The sequence below is a fragment of the Artibeus jamaicensis genome, unplaced genomic scaffold (assembly GCF_021234435.1).
Source record: "Artibeus jamaicensis isolate MK-2021 breed Jamaican fruit bat unplaced genomic scaffold, CSHL_Jam_final scaffold_1964, whole genome shotgun sequence".
Lineage (NCBI taxonomy): Eukaryota > Metazoa > Chordata > Mammalia > Chiroptera > Phyllostomidae > Artibeus > Artibeus jamaicensis.
In genome coordinates, this window is record NW_026522030.1 from 55593462 (window position 1) to 55606778 (window position 13317).

Genomic DNA, 13317 nt, shown 5'->3' on the forward strand with positions numbered 1-13317 from the left:
AATCAGAAGACCTAGGTTCCTATCTTGGCCTTATTGGTCCAAGCTCTGTGGCCTTGGCCATTATGTGTCATCGCCCTGAGCCTCTTTACCCCATAAGGGCAGGTATCCAGACCCTGTCTAACCAAAAAAGAGAATTAAACAATATAAATCTCAACCCAATGATGCAAACTAACCTCATGGTAAGACTAAAAGGGGTAGGGACCTGAGCAGTCTGGGCTGGATGGGTAAGAGCTGTGGGAAGCCTGAGCCCTGGCTAAGGGATGCAGGTTTCTCACCCATGAACCAGGTGTTGAACCTAAGCTCACCTCTCTGGACTTGAGCTGAAATTTTCTTTTACCTGTATTGTGCTTACAAGTTCTCTGAGAATATGGAATATATGTTAAGTTCTATGGACTCAAGAGAGAGGTAGTATGCCAGTCTGCATCTGCCTGTGAGAGACTTACACAGATCATGACCCTGGCATTGGACCCTCTTGAACAAAGTCCTTCTTCAATTTTTCTCAACTTAAAATAATCTCCAAATTGCTTAGCTTTAGAATCAAACTTGGCAAAATCTTAGTGAAATCTCCCACCCTTTCTCCAGGGCAGGGTCCAGCTGACTACTAACTCAAGCTTTGTCACAGATCTGGCCAGAGTTATCATTTTAGGATAAGAAGGTCCAGCCTTCCCAGGAACTACCCCAGCATGGGGCCATTTTTTCCAGGCTCTGAGTAATTAGAACTCGCAATCCAGGGGCTAGCTGTTGAATGTGTGGTTGTCAGGGTCCCTTTGTCCCCCTGTTCCCTCTGGAATCACAACCTGCACTGGTGTAGAGGTGGGAGCGGTCTGGCAGGTCCATGCTCCTGTCAGACTGCTATGTCCTATAATCAGAGAGATCCACGCACCATCAGACAGCGCTATTCCCGCTGGTAAGTCACAATGTGAAGAGGTAGAAAGACACCCTGTGCAGCAGCCCTAGAAAGAAAGAACCTGAAACAAGACTCCCGACTGGACACAAGGCACTGCCACCAGGACTAGAACACAATGGTGGGGATGCGCGGGGGTGGGGGAGGGCAGGGCTTGACCCCGAAATCTCTCCAAAGGTCCCAAGGAACACAGCCTGCTCTGTGCACAGAGAGCGCATGGGGGGGTGAAGGCACAGACCCACACATTCATTCCCCCCCAAATAAATTTTATTTTTTGGTGTTTTGTCTTTGGCAAGGGTTAATCATAATGTGAATTCATACAATGATTAAACAGATAACATACATCTGGTTCAGAGAAAACCTCATAGAGACCAGCCTTGATTCCATGAGCACAAGGTAAGTGACCCAAAAGGGGAACACAGCAAGGGCGGGATAAGGAGTAATTAGTCAGGACTAAGTGTCATTTTCCTTGAGTCAAGTGATTCTCATTTTATTTAAGTGTCCTGGAAATGATGATGAAGTTATTTTTTCCCTATTTGGGGAATTCTTTTCTGTCTAATGAGTAACTTTCAATCATCTGCTTTTAAAAGTATTGTGCAATTTCTAAATAATTTTTTTAAAAAATCAGGCCAGCACTGCCAACTCCTGCTGTTTGGGGTTTTCCGAATCACCTGCAGAAAGAGGACTGTTCCGCCGAGAGCATGTCTGGGAAATGGGCCTGTATATCCTGTGCCCTGAAGCATCTGTTTCTTCAAAGATGTAGCCAGGAGGCTCAGGGTATGAAGCCAGGCACCTTCCTATATCCTTGGGAGTAAAGCTGATGGTGTATGTGGTCTGGCCCTCCACAGGGATATTTCCTCGGGGACCAGACCAGGAGGGCTTACAGCTTTTGGTATTAATGGGTGGGTGGGGTACATAGTGGGCCCTAGTGGTGGTCAGGCAGTCCAAGGGCTCAGTGGGACGGTTCAGTTGGGGAACGGGCTTGACTGGCTCTGTGCGCATGCTGGCCCACTGCTTGTAATCATCCTTGGTGGTGGTGGAGCTTTCGAAGCGGCCACCCTTCTTGACACAAAGCACTGGTCTGCAGGACTGAGCTGGAGCACCCTTAGGGTATGTGTAATGGGACTGCACTGTTGTCAGAAGGTCCATCTTTTCTTCAGGAGGCGCGTAGGGAACAGGAGGTTTGGAGAACACCTGGGGCGTCGGCCAAGCCTGGAACTTATCTTGAAACTCTGTGGTATTAGAGAAAGGTGTGTCTAGCCCACAGGACCTGGCTGGAGGTTTCAAGCTCTTGGCTGGCTCCCCCTTCAGGCCCCGGTAGGACTGTTTGTGGGTGGTGAGGCTCTCAAAGGGTATTTCACAGGCTCTAAACTTCTCCGCCTCATGCACAAAGCGCTTCTCCATAGGGTGGGCCACGTAGCTCATTTTGTAGTTAGTCAGATCCTCCAGGGGGATGTTACAGACCTTGGGCATGACTGGTGGCTTGCAGCTCATGGTGCTCACAAGGCCCTTCATACAGTAATCATCCTGGTGTGTGGTTCTACTATCAAACCTAGTTGATTCTGACCAGGAGTTGTGTTCTGGACGAAGCAGCTCTCGTCTTGGTTGGTTCCAGGGTAAATAATCAGCTGAAACAAACAGAAGTGGTTTATTTACTCATAAATCAGTTGACTCAACCTGCATGTATTCCAAGGGGCCATCAAAGCCCGAAGCCAGTCTCCAGTGAGATGTTCTTTGGACAAAGGAAAAACAGAGTGGATCCCTTCCATCACTTTAAGAAGGGCTTGATGTTTCAACTTTACGGTATCTGGGAGTTACTGTGCAGAAGAGAAAAATTTATAGGAATCTTATCGCACCCTACAATGCTACACACAAGGATTTGAGTGGGTCCACAGCCATGGTAAGATCCAGGGAACCAATTCCAGTAGGGTTGTCCTACCACTGACTTAGCCTTATCCAACAACAGTTCCATTCCTCTGTGGGGGAGGTGTCCTCTCTGAATCAACACAGAGTGACTGGAAGATGCATGTGCTACAGTGAGAGAGGGGATTCACAATCCACCACTAACGGGCTGCCAGCCAGACCAACCCTGGTGTCCCTGGGAAGACTGCTATTGTGTCCCTATAACCCACACATCTAATCCATATAAATCAAATAGACTGCTCCAGGGGAAAAAGGGCATTGTATTGGCTGGTGATAGAATAATAGCAGCTGCCTTTTGTATTGACCTTATTATGTGATAGGCAATATTCTAAATGCTTTTGGTGTTAACTCTTTTAACCTTCAAATAGCCCTAAAGAGGTAGGTACCATCAATATGCCCATTTTACAGGAAGACAGGCACAGAAAAAGTAGGGAACTTACACAAGGTCACATGGCTAGAAGTAGACAAGTAAAGAATACTATGTGCCAATCAAATATACTCAGGGCTTTTCTTGTTTTTTAATATTTTATCTTTAGAAGAGAAGGGAAGGAGAGAGGGAGGGAAATATCAATGTATGGTTGCCTCTTGTGTGTCCCCTGCTGGGAACTGACCTGCAACCCAGGCATGTGCCCTGACTGGGAATCGAACCCCGATCCTCTGGTTCGCAGGCCCGCACTCAATCCACTGAGCTACACCAGCCAGGGCACTCAGGGCTTTTCAAACACAGTTTTGTTTCATCTTTATAATGGGTATGACTGTCTCCATTTCCAAAAGCAAGGCTCAAAGAGACTAAGATACATGACCATAAGTCTCATGGTTGGTGAGTTAAAAGTTGGAATTTAAGAAGGAGCTACTACCCTTTGCAACAACATGGATGGAACTAGAAAGCATTATGCTGAGTGAAATAGGCCAGGCATTGAAGGACAAATACCATATGATCTCACCTTTGACAGGAAGCTAAACAATAAAACAAATGAGCAAACAGAATAAAAACAAAGACACTGAAATAGAGAACAAGTGGGCAGTGACCAGAGGGGAGAGGGAAGGGAATTTAAGGGGGAAAATGGGGAGGGATTTTGAGGAACAAGTATGAAAGACACAGGGATGAGGACTGGGGGGGGCGGAAATGGGAGGGAGGTGGGGAGACGGGGGCGGGGGGGCTGGGATGGGAGAAATAGACAAAAAAAAGTACTTGAAAAATAATTAAATAAAAATTTTTTTAAAAAGTTGGAATTTAGTTCCGCCAAGATGGAGGCATAGCTGGAGACACCATGCTTCCTCACACAACCAAGTTTAGAGACAACTAAATATTAGCAACAGAAAACAGCCAGAACACAGAAAATTGAACTTTTTGGAAGTCTGATAACAACAAATTCTTCAGCCTGACCGGTAAGAGGGGCAAAACCAGCAGCTGGAGGAGCAGGGTTGCACAGGAAAACTTGGTCAGACGGACTCAGGTGCACAGAATCCAGGCGCAGGGTTGGACCTGGTGGGCAACTCAGCAAGCAATTTCAGGGAAACAGCGAGGGAGCAGGGCTGCGGGTTGACTGTGGTCTTGCATCCGTGTGTGGATAGACAAGCGAGGAAGTGGGCGATTGGACGAGAGCCAGCAGCCCCAGCAGCAAACAGCAGCGGAGGGCGCGGCCATCTTCCTGCTCTAACCCTGCCTCCACATACAGCGTCATAATCCAGTGACCTAAGTGGCCCTGCACCGGTGAAAAACCTAAGGCTCTGCTTTTCACCCACCTGCGAGAAACAGCAGAGGGGGCCGCCATTTCCCCGCTCTTACCCCGCCTCCACATACAGCATCACAACCCAGCAACCTGGGAGTCCAAGGCTCCACTCCTCATACTTAACGGGCATGAACAGACCAAAAATGGCTCAAGAAGATCTCAAAGCCCCAGAGCCTATAAATCTAAGCGAGGAAGAAATAGCAAAACTCTCAGACGCACAGTTTAAAACACTGGTGATGAGGATGCTCACAGAACTGGTTGATTATAGCCACAAATTAGACAAACATATGAAGGCAAAACTAATTGAAATGAATGGAATTGCACAGGAAACCAATAGCGATGAAAAGGAAACTGGGACTCAAATCAATGGAGTGGACCAGAAGAAAGCAAATAATGGCCAAACAGAAGAGTCAAGAAGCAAGAATTCAAAAAAATGAGGAGAGGCTTAGGAACCTCCAGGACATCTTTAAACACTCCAACATCCAAATTATAGGGGTACCAAAAGGGGGAAAGGAACAGCCACCAGTGGAAAACTTATTTGAACAAATAATAAAGGAGAATTTCCCCAATCTGGCAAAGGAAATAGACTTCCAGGAAATCCAGGAAGCTCAGAGAGTCCCAAAGAAGTTGGACCCAAGAAGAAACACACCAAGGCACATCATCATTACATTAGCCAAGATTAAAATGAAGGAGAGAATCCTAGAAGCAGCAAGAGATAAGGGGACAGTCACCTACAAAGGAGTCCCCATCAGACTGTCAGCAGATTTCTCAAAAGAGACCTTCCAGGCAAGAAGGGGCTGGAAAGAGGTATTCCAAGTTATGAAATCCAAAGAACTACAACCAAGATTGCTCTATCCAGCAAAATTTTCATTTAGAATGGAAGGACAGATAAAGTGCTTCTCAGATAAGATCAAATTCAAGGAGTTCATCATCACCAAGCCCTTATTATATGAAATGTTAAAGGGACTTATCTAAGAAAAAGAAGTTAAAAAAACATGAACAGTGAAAGGACAACAAACTCACAGTTATTAACAACCACACCTAAAACGAAAGCAAACTAAAAGGACAGCTAGATCAGGAGCGGAAACATAGAAATGAAGATCACCTGGAGGGTTAGCAACAGGGGAGTGGAAGAAGGAGAAGGGGGGAGAAGGTACAGATAATAAGTAGCATAGACAGTAGATAGAAAATAGATGGGGGGGGGGGCAAGAATAGTATGGGAAATATAGAATCTAAAGAACTTGAGACACATGATCATAAACTAAAGGGGGGGTAATGGTGGGGACAGGGGGGTAGGGTGGAGGGGAATGACGGGGGGAATAGAACAACTGTAACAGCATAATCAATTAAAAAATAATTTTAAAAAAAAGTTGGAATTTAAATCACATGGTTAATTGAAAATCCATGCTCTTTGGACAGCCCATTCACAGTTAGGACCATTACATTTCTAGATAGACTGAGGGTTAAAGAAAGAAAAAAATTGCTGCTAATAAATAATCAGGGAAGATTTGGGGAAGAGAAGAATGTCAAAATGTTTAAAGAATGAAAAGAATTGGCCAACTGTATTTAGGGGATGTTTGTCTACAAGGAACTTCTGCTGTAGTACTGCTGTCATTGTTTCCATAATACTTGGTTCAAATCCAAGTTCTGAGCCTGTCAATGTCAATTTCCAGTTCTAAAGTAGCCAATATAAGATTTCTGGTCAAGATGGTGACATAGGTAAACACTGTGCTTGCATCCTCCTACAACTAATCAAAATTACAACTAAATTATAGAACAACCATCTTTGAGATCCACCTTCAGACTAGCTGAACAGAAATTCTATAACTCAGAATATAAAGAAGACATGACGAGACTGGTAGGAGGGGCAAAGACACAGAACAACCAGGTTCCATACCCACAGTGTGGCAATTAAGAAAGGGCAGAAATATCTCAGCTTCACAGGTCCTCCCCTGAAGAGTGAGGGACCCTAGCCCCATGCTGGGCTCCCCAACACAGAGATCCATGCCAGAGAGAGGAGTCTCCACAATATCTGGCTCTAAAAAACAGCAGACTGCATTCAAGTGAGAGATAAAGCTGCAGAAGTCCAAGGTATTCCTCTTCAGGGCTGAGCATAGATTCACAGCTTACAAATTCACACACTCTGGTCTCCAACATAGGATAAGCAGCTAAAAATATGCCAAGGACATATGAAGAGGAACTGAATTGCCTAACTTCAGGGTGGAAAATGCAGGGGCAAGAGACAAGACAGCTCTCTCTGGGGACAGAAGTGTGAAGGCACCACTGTTCCTTTGTTGATTACTCCCCCCATCTAGCCAGCTGGTGCAGGAGGACACTAAATCTGAGCTGTCCATAACCAGGCTATCAACATTATCCTGGTTGGAATCACCACCCTGGTGATTCCCTGAAACCCCACCCCATCCAACTTGTGTGCCCAACTAAACCTTTTCAAGTGGCTGCTTCACATAAGTGGCCTGGCTCAGTTCTTGTTGCAACTTTTCTAAAATCTCTCAAAGACCCACAAACCCAAAAGAAGCAGCAGGTGGCCTCAGCATGCCCTGTACCACATATTAAATGGCTCCAAACCCAGCATAAGTAGTAACCAGTCTCAACATGCTTTGTAACTTCCATCAGGTGGTCCCAAGCCTGGCATATGCTGAGGCTCGTGTTGACTTGGAACATAGCATCAGGAAAGGGGCCAAAAGTCTGGCACAAGTAGCAGCTGACCTCAGCTCACATCATGATACCCGCCAAGGGCCCCAAGCCCAGCAATAGTGGCAGAAGGCCTCAGTTCACAGCAAAGCTTCTCACAAGTGCCTATAAGCTCATCAAAAGCAGCAACCAACCACAGATCACTTTGTAGTTCCCACTAGGCAGGACAACCAGCAGCTACACTTGACATACCCCAGAGTCCCTCCCAAGAGGCTACAGAACCAACACACCCAGTGACCAGGCTCAGACCAAACCAAAACACTACCCAGTAAGCTCCACAAATGACACATGTGAAGGGCAGACTAGCCTGGCACCAAAGCCCTGCTGAAGCAACTCCCACTCTGTGAGATCAGCCTCTGTACAACAGCTCATCTGCTGTATTCATGGTCAGCCCTCACAGACTGAGGGTCAGCCATTCAGCCTGAGAACAATCCCACCCACTGATGTGACAAAAGCAATCAAGGCTCAACCACACCAGGGGGGCATATACAATCCACATGGAAAACATCCTGGAGCATCAAACTCAGGCAAACAGGGAGACTGCACCAACAGGACACCAACTACACAAGGCCACTCTGTCAACTCTGGGAGACGTAGCAGCTCTGCCTAATACTGTGTTGGCCAAAAAGTCTGTTTGGTTTTTTTTTCTATAAAATAAAGGACATATTTTTTTTATTTTCAACAATAACTATTCATTTTGATATTTTGAGTATGTTGGCTATTTCCTAGTATTGGCTTCTAGTGGGTAGAGGCCAGGGGTACTGTCAAACACCTTCCAATGCATAAGAAAGCCCCACAGTGAAGAATTATTTGGCCAAAATGTCAATAGTACAAGTAAATTTCACAAACCACTTTTGATACATTTGATCGGTCACAGCACCTTCTCCATATACTGCACAAATCTATTTTTGTGTTTCAGTTGCATTTTTACCTTCCTTCAAACAATAAAGTATAATACATCAAAAATGTTGTGTGTTTTCTTCCATTTTCAATATTAATGACTACACAAAAATTCTCCAATTTTGATGTTTTTTTAAATACATGCTGATATGACAGCTGTCACATTACAATCTAACAAAATTGTTTCAAATGAAGTCAAAGACAACTAAACCATCATATGGGACTGAGCCATCAAATGGGAACAAATAAACAGAGATTCAGCCAAATGAGAGACAAAGAAACACATTCCAAGTGAAAGAATAGTAAAACTCCACAAAAAAGAACTAAATGAACTGGAGACAAACAATCTATCAGATACGGAGTTCAAAAATGCTGGTTATAAAAATGTTCAGTCAACTTAAGGGAAGAATATATAATATTAATTTAGTGAGAAATTCAACAGAGAGAAACCATAAAAAAAGAACTAGTTAGAAATGAAGAATACAAAAACTGAAATGAAGAGAACACTAGAGGGAATCAACACCATATTAGATAAGCAAAGGACCAAATCAGTAATCTGGAAAACAAGGTAGCGAAAAACACCCAACTGGAACAGCATTAAGAAAAAAGAATCATCATAGAAAGACATGTATCATATGATCTCACTTATATGTGGAATCTAATGAACAAAATAAACTGACAAAGAAAATAGAAACAGAGTAATGGATACATACAAACTGAGAGCTGTCAGGGTTGGGGTGGAAGAAAGCTGAGCTGTCAGGGTTGGATGAAAGAAGGTGAAGGTATTAAGAAAATATATATATATAACACATAGTCATGGACAAAAGGATGTGGGGAGTAGGTGAAGGTGAGCAAAGGGTGAGGGGAATGTGGATAGTAAAAGATTTTGCTTGGGGCCATGGGCACACAATGCAGTGTACAAATAATGTTTTATTGAGTTGTACACTTGAAACCTGCATAGTTTGTAAACCAATGTCACCCCCCAATAAATTCAATTTAAAAAGAAAAAGGAATAAAAAATGAGAATAGTTTAAGGGACATCTGGGATAATACCAAGTATACCAACATTAGTGTTATAATGTTAATAGAAGGAGATAGAGCAAGGGATTGAAAACCTATTTGAAGAAATGATAGAAAACTTCCCTAACCTGGGAAAGGAAATAGACATGCAAATCCAGGAAGTGCAGAGAATCCCAAACAAGATGAACCCAAAGAGGTCCACACCAACACACGTTATGATTAACATCGCAAAAGGTAAAGACAAATAGAGAATCTTAAAAGTTACTCACACGTATGGGAGGTCCCATCAAAAGAAACTTTGCAGGCCAAAAGGAATTGCAAAAAAAAATGTTCAAAGTTATGAAAGACAAAGACCTACAACCAAGATTACTCTATCCAGCAAGTCTATTGTTAGAATTGAAGGAGGGCAAGTTTCCCAGACAAGATAAAGTTAAGGAATTAATCACCACTAAACCAGTATTATAAGAATTGTTAAAGGGGCTCCTTTCAGAAAAAATAAAAAATATGTTTAAGGAAATATAGGAAAGAAAAAAATTCTTATTGACAAAGACAATCATTTAGTAAAAGCAGTAGTTCAACAAACTATAAAGCTGGAACAAAGATTAAAAGGCAAAAGTAGAAAGATTATTTGTAATTACAACAATTAAAATAAGGGATATACATGAACATACACAAAAAAGTAAAACATGATGACAAAAACAAACGTGGAGGGGATAAGTAAAAACTGTAGTAATTTTAGAATGTGTTTCAACATAAACTTAAAATAGACTGCCATAAATACAGCTTGGTACATAGGAAGCACATAGTAACCAGAAATCAAAAACCTATAAGAGATATACAAGAAATAAAGTGAAAGGAATCAAAACACAATACTACAGAAACTTACCAACATATATGACAGAAGAGCAAGAAAATAAGAATCAGACTAGAACTACAAAAACTATCAGAAAAGAATGAACACAATGACAATAACTACATAACTAGAAATAATTACTTTATATGTTAATGGACTGTATGCCAATCAAAACACACCTGGTGACTGAATGGATAAAAACACAAGACCCATATAACTGTTGCCTATAAGAGATGCACGTTAGATCAGAAGATACACACAGACTGAAAGACATGGAGTGGAAAAAGATATTTCATGCAAATGGAAATGAAAAAGAGCAGTGGTAGCAATACATATAGGAGAAATATAGACTTTAAAATAAAGGCTGTAAAAAGCTAAAAAACATTTCACAGTGGTAAAGGATCAATCCAACAAGAGGTTATAACTCTTACAAACATCTATGCGCCCTAGGTAGGAGTATCTATAATGCAAATACTGATGACCATAAAGGGAGAGATTGACAGTAAGACAATAATAGTAGAGGAATTTAACACCCCATTGACATCATTCAGACAGAAAATTAACAAGGAAAGAGTGGCCTTAAGTGACACATCAGACCAGGTCCTGTTAATTGATACATTTAGGAAATTTCACTCAAAAGCAGAATATGCATTCTTTTCAAGTGCACATGGAACATTTTCCAGAATAAACCACATTTCACACCACAAAACAAGTTTCAATAAATTTAAGAAGATTGAAATCATACCAACCATTTTCTCTGATCGCAATGAAACAAAACTAGAAAACACAGGAAGAAAACTGAAAAATCATACAAATATGTAGAGGCTAAATAACATGCTATTAACAATGAACGGGTTTACAATGAAATCAAGGGAGAAATCAAAAGATACTCTTGGACAAGTGAAAATGAAAATACAAAGCATTCTAGGAGGAAAATTCCTAACAATACAAGCCTACCTCGAGAAACAAGAAAAATCTCAAATAAACACTGTAACCTTACACATAAAGAACTAGAAAATGAAAAACAAACCAAGCCCAAAGTAAATAACAAAGATCAGAGTGGAAATAAATGAAATAGAGTCTATAAAAACAACAGATGAGATCAGGGAAATCAAAAGCTCATTCTTTGAATAGGTAAAAGAAAAAATGATAAACCCTTAGCCAGAGTCAAAAAACAAAAGAGTGACCAAACAAATAAAATCTGAAATGAAGAGGAAAGTGACAACTGACACCACAAAAGTACAAAGGATTATAAGAAAAAACTACAAACAATTATATGGCAATTATACAACCTGGAAAAATGGATAAATACCCAGAAACACATAATTTTTCAACCCAGAATCAGGGAGAAACAAAATCTGAACAGGCTAATAATTACTAACAAAATTGAAGTAGTTATCAAAAACCTCCCGGCAAAAACCTCCCTGGACCAGATGACTTCACAGGTAAATTTTACTAATTATGAAAAGAAGAACTGATATCATCAAACTGTTTCAAAAAACTGAAGAGAAGGGTACACTACCTAACTCATTTTATGAGGCCAGCATTACCGTGATACCAAAACCAGACAAAGACATTACAGAAAAAAAATGCAAATGTTCCTGACGAACATATATGTAAAAATCCTCACCAAATAATAGCAAATCGAATTCAGCAATGCATTGAAAACATCATAAACTCTGGTCACGTGGACTTTATTCCTGGGATGTAAGGTTGACTCTGTGTTTGTAAATCAATTAGTATAATACACCACATAAACAAAATGAAAGATAAAAATGTCAGAATAAATTTGAAAAGAAATAATAAAGTAGCCAATATGGAATTCTCATAGACCCTCTGAATCCACAGGGAATTCTCTAGCTTACAGCTCCATGGTTAGAAGAAAAGCCACTTCTCCTGAGTGCATATAGCTAACACCAGTGGAATCCCTAGACACACTCATTTTTTAACAGCTTCATTGAAATATAATCTGTATAATATAAATGAATGCACAGTTTAGTAACTTTTACAGAGTTGTACAATCATAATCAAAATCCAGTTGTAGAACATTTCCATCACCCCAAAAATATCAGTGTAGCCCATCTGTAGTCATTCTTACATTCTTATCTCTGGGGAACCAAAAAGCCCAAATGTGCCTTTTCTGGATATTTTGTGTAAATATAAACAAACAATATGTAGTATTTTACATTTGGCTTCTTTCACTTAGCATAATGTATCTGAGGTTCAACCCTCAGTACTACAGTACTACATTATATGGATATAACAAATTTTATTGATCCATTTATCAACTGATGGACATTTGGGTTGTTTCCATTTTTTGGCTGTCATGAAATTTTCCATTTGTGGACAAGTCTTTGTGTGAATATATGTCTTCATTCCTCTTGGATAAAGACTGAGAAGTAGAATTGCTAGATTATATGGTAAAGCTTATGTTTAACTTTAAGATACCGCTAACTTTTCCAAAGTGGATATGGCATTTTAGATTCCCACCAGCAATATATGGAGGTTCTTATTCCTTGACATCCTCACCAACACTTATTATCAGTTTTTTTTAATTAAAAACCTAGTTAGTATTTAATGGTATTTCATTGTAGCTTGATTTACATTTTCCTAATGACTAATAATATCTCTGCATGTGCTTATTAGCCATTCACATTTCTTTTTTTAATATATTTTATTGATTATGCCATTATAGTTGTCCCATTCCCCCTTCATTCCCCTCCACCATTCACACGCCTCCCCCTACATTTCCCCCCTTTAGTTCATGTCCATGTGTTTTAAGTTCTTTAGCTTCTACATTTCCCACACTACTCTTGCCCCTCATCTATTTTCTTCCCACCGTCTATACTATTCTTTGTACCTTTTCCCCCCTTCTCCTCCTCCCACTCACCCATTGCTAACCCTCCATGTGATCTCCATTTCTGTGGCTCTGCTCCTGTTCTAGTTGTTTGCTTAGTTTGCTTTTGTTTTAGGTGTGGTTGTTAATAACTATGAGTTTGCTGTCCTTTCACTGTTATTTTTATCTTCTTTTTTTTAGGTAAGTCCCTTTAACATTTCATATAATAATGGCTGGGTGATGATAAACTCCTTGAACTTGACCTTATCTGAGAAGCACTTTATCTGCCCTTCCATTCTAAATGAGAGCTTTGCTGGATAGAGCCATCTTGGATGGAGGTCCTTGCTTTTCATGACTTGGAATACTTCTTTCCAGCCCCTTCTTGCCTGTAAGGTCTCTTTTGAGAAATCAGCTGACAGTCTGATGGGAACTCCTT

At 41.1% G+C, this 13317-nt stretch overlaps 1 protein-coding gene across 1 annotated transcript in view; it reads right to left on the reverse strand.

Annotated features, from left to right (window-relative positions):
• Positions 1–1487: 1487 nt before the first annotated feature.
• SAXO1 (stabilizer of axonemal microtubules 1) overlaps positions 1488–13317 on the reverse strand; it is a 41137-nt gene continuing 29307 nt past the window's right edge. The window contains exon 5 of the mRNA XM_037132349.2: positions 1488–2532. Within this exon, the coding sequence (XP_036988244.2) occupies positions 1529–2532 (1004 nt within the window). The 3' untranslated portion in view covers positions 1488–1528. The remainder of the gene's footprint in view (positions 2533–13317) is intronic.